General features: G+C 37.4%; 1 protein-coding gene across 1 annotated transcript; it reads right to left on the bottom strand.

Annotated features, from left to right (window-relative positions):
* Window positions 1–632: 632 nt before the first annotated feature.
* Window positions 633–3,291, bottom strand: LOC109164766 (peroxidase 27-like). The gene is made up of 4 exons (XM_019313317.1): window positions 3,018–3,291; window positions 2,351–2,536; window positions 2,041–2,206; window positions 633–1,284 (listed from the first exon to the last, which is right to left on the bottom strand). Exons 1-4 carry the CDS (start codon window positions 3,243–3,245, stop codon window positions 866–868), a joined length of 999 nt encoding a protein of 332 aa, XP_019168862.1. The 5' UTR covers window positions 3,246–3,291; the 3' UTR covers window positions 633–865.
* Window positions 3,292–3,994: the final 703 nt, after the last annotated feature.

Here is a 3,994-nt window from a genome sequence, read left to right as displayed (position 1 = left end):
GTTATTAACAGGTTTGTGTAAACGGGTTAACACGATAATATTAACGGGTTAAACGGGTTCTTAATAGGTTTAACGGATTGACTCGTTAAGGCACGAAACATAACAGGTCCTTAACGGATCAACCCGTTAACGACCCGGGACCCGTTAAAGCTAAACACTAACCCGCTATTTTCGTATCGTGTTAACGAGTCGTGTCCATAATTACCAGGTCTACATCAAACCATGTTACCTTACCCAAAATAACTCAATCAAATGACTGTAAAACACAATTTACTAACAAATTAAATTAGTAATAAACGGTTATCTATCTTAATTAATTACAACAAATAGTCATATCCTTGACCAAACCATTAAATAAAACAAATTAAAACAAGTGAATATACTATGCATAGAATTACATAAATAATGACAAACATATAGCTTTACCGCCTCATGTAAAGTGTTCATTTACTATTGGACTGAAATAAAAAAGTTTGGCCCACGAGCTGGCCGAATCAACTCTTTTATGTAGAGATTATAGGCACTGGCTTTTTGAGCCACCCGTTTGTACCTTTGATTTCTCTACTAAGTAATTGAATCATTTGATTTCGGTTTCAAAAAAAAAAAAAATTAAGAGTTCGATCTCAATGACAAACATACAATGTTATAATGATTATTCCATTCCATATAATGGATGCATGCACACCTTTACAATTCAGTACTTGTACGCTATCTTAAAATTTATTATTAAAAAAAAAAAAAAAAAAAAAAAAAACACGCACTTCACAAATTAAATACAGTTTGACCTCAAATTGCACACAACTTTCCATCAAGAGAACCAAAATTCTCCAAAAGAAGACAACAACACTTTCCATCAAGGTAGCATTTAATAATAATTGTTGACCGCCGTGCAAACTTTTCTGATTTCTCCCTGATCGCCGGTGAGGACTCCGATCCTTCCCATATTCACCATTGATTCCCCAAAGTCCTTAAAGAAAGTGGAGCCGTGGGTAAGGGCTTGCTGTACGAGGTAGGCTTTGGTCTCCTCGTCGTCGAGCAGCGCCGCGTCGGAGGTGAACAGCCCTCTTCTCTTGGCTATGAGCGTGAAGTACGATGTATCGAACGTTCTGACGCTCCCCGGATCCATCTCTACTAAGTTGTCTGTCGGACTCTCCTCCGGACACTTCATTTTCAACTTCTCGGCGTAGTTCGGGTCCAGCGACGGGTCGGCGTCGCCCTTTCCGGTGAAGTTGTACAGCCGGTCGGTGAATGATGAGCAATGAGATATTCCAATGGTGTGTCCACCTATATATCCATAATTAAAATGGTTCAAAATATAATAATGTTTCAGTATCATTGAAAAATGTGTTTTGTTTATATCAAATAATTTTTTTTAGAAGACTAGAGAAATTCCGGACCACCCTGCCTTGTGACTTTAGGAACCACAAGTAAATCACTTGAGGTTGTCTATAATTGTACGCACGAATTTAGCATACTGATTTAGTAGGCAGTATTTTTTTATAATACAAGGGGTTACTTGGGACGGACAAAAGACCCATCTAACCAGTCTCATGGACGAGACGAGGACTAATAGCGCCCAATTGGTCATTGCGCATCAAAACATCACAATCCAGGGGGAAGGGGGAGGGAACAAAAGATGCCCAACCCATACTACCATTATTACACTGCTGGAAATTATGGAATTTTCGACCACTTGAAAATGATCTTAAATCAAGTTGAAAGCAAAAAGTGATCGTAAATAGCAACAAAGGTTTTTTCGAATGCCAAAAGTGGTCGAAACAAGACTTTCGACTTGATTTAAGATCACTTTTCAGGTGGTCGAAAATTTCATAATTTCCAACCGTGTTAGTAAACAGTATTTGCTCAAACTAATAATGCAAATACATCGTTTTTAAGTTCCACCAAAAAAAAAAAAAAAAAAAAAAAACATCGTTTTTAATGGGAGTTCAATTTAAAATTTGGTAATTGTCAAGTCAACAATCTGACTAATTTATCTTAGTTGCACCCACTAAATATTTTGTCCTAGGTTAATAATGTTACCTGATAAAACAACCAGATCTTTAACACTCAAACCCTTATCAAAGAATCCTTGTTTTAACACAGTAATGTTTGCAAAAGGTGGTAGTAGGTTAAATAAAGCTTCTGTCATGTTTGACACTCTTCCATCTCTTCGTCCTGTTTCGACTTCCCAATACGGCCCTTTCATCTGACAAAAAGAAACTATATATTATTAGTATTCTAAAACATACGGAGTATTAAACATAAATCATTAGAAAATTAAAACTAATATTGCATCAATCAATTAATACTAAATATGTAAAATGAAAGTTGATATATGATGCGTGTTTACCGCGGCAGTAACATCTCGAGCAACAATGGCTAGAATATCAGCACAAGAAACGACTCCGGGACATGCTTCTTCCACGGCAGTCTTCACTTTGTCTATAATCTGAAACCCCCTCAGACTGAAGTTTGGGGGTGCATCTTTCTCTCCTTGTTTCGTCGGAGAATCCAACAGCACCGAACCCTCACATCCCTGACAACAACATCATGGTACGTACGACCAAAACAAAACCATCTCAACATACAACAACATTAAAGAACCAAACATGCATACACAATGTTACTGCAAACAAGAAAACCAAATAGGTTACAAGTTCGATTCCCAGCAGGAACGAACTATTGGTGGCCTTCTTAGTTTGAGTGAGCCAACTATAAGCAATCTAGATTGATTTACCGGCCATTTGCTAGCTATGGTCACAAAGGCGGGATTTACCTAGTGCACTACAAACAAGAAAATCTCAAGTTACAAGTTCGAGCCCCAGCATGAGCAAACTATTGACCTTATTAGTTTGAGTCGCTTAGCTATAAGCAATCTAGACTGATTTATCGATCATTTACTAGCTAGGGTCACAAGACGGGATTTACCTAATGTACACCCTCGCCAGATAGCTGCAGGTTTCCCTCGTTACTAAAACAAAAAAACTAGAAAACTAGAAAACCATATGTATGTATACCCTAACAAAACAATCATGGAAGTGCATCCTCAGCAATGGGCCAGCAAGGCTTGGCGCGACGGCGATGACTTGATCGGCAATCTCTTTTACAATCGGCTCGAGATGGGGGCAGGTTTGCTCGTAAAACCCCACCCGGAGGCCGCCATATCCGGTTGCATGATGGTTGCAACAAGCAAAAGCCAAGAAGATTAGTATTTCAAGCGACAGATATCTGGAGAACTTTGCCATTTTGCTTATACAAGCAAAATTAATTAATTAGCTTTGTTTGGTGTTGGAGATTGTATGGAATCTGATCTCTCTTTAAATAGCCCATTTGAATGAGGCCTGAAGCAAGCAAGCATATGACTTGCAATATTAAATTAGATTGAACTGTTAAGAGTGATGTGTATTCTCTTTGTTTTTAAATCTTTTTGATTGATTTGTTTTTGTTCATTCTGCTTGTAATACAGCTAGAGGATGTTCTTTGATAGTTTCTCCTCAACGACAAAATCAACAGTTGAATCTTGGAAAATAATACATTAGAATGTCAAATGATTAATCATAGTTGTAGCCCCGGTGGCTACGCTTAAACCCCAACAAGCTAAGTCAAGAAGCCGATTCCCGGACAAGATTATAAGTGATGAAACTAAGGTTCTCGAGTTACATTATAGGTAATAATTAAGGAATTAGTTTCAAATTCATGAACTTGCAAGCCATAAATCAAGAACAATGCTTCCACGAAAGAGTACTATTGGTTAGAAGCTAATCAATAGTGAAGAATGGGTCAAAGTACCTATGAGATTCCTGTACTATAGTGTTTTGTTCGATTTAGTCCTTCTACTTTAATTTTGTTCAATTTAGTCCATGTACTTTAAAAAGTGAAACAAAATTAAATTAGAAGGACTAAATTGAACAAAACACTATAGTAAAGGGACCTCAGAGGTACTTTGACCTGAAGAATGTGATAGGAGTTAGGGATGTTGAGCATATTATATTAA

This window comes from Ipomoea nil, unplaced genomic scaffold (genome assembly GCF_001879475.1).
Source record: "Ipomoea nil cultivar Tokyo-kokei standard unplaced genomic scaffold, Asagao_1.1 scaffold0317, whole genome shotgun sequence".
NCBI lineage: Eukaryota > Viridiplantae > Streptophyta > Magnoliopsida > Solanales > Convolvulaceae > Ipomoea > Ipomoea nil.
The sequence above is the reverse complement of the archived record's forward strand: the minus strand, read 5'-3'. Positions and strand labels throughout refer to the sequence as shown.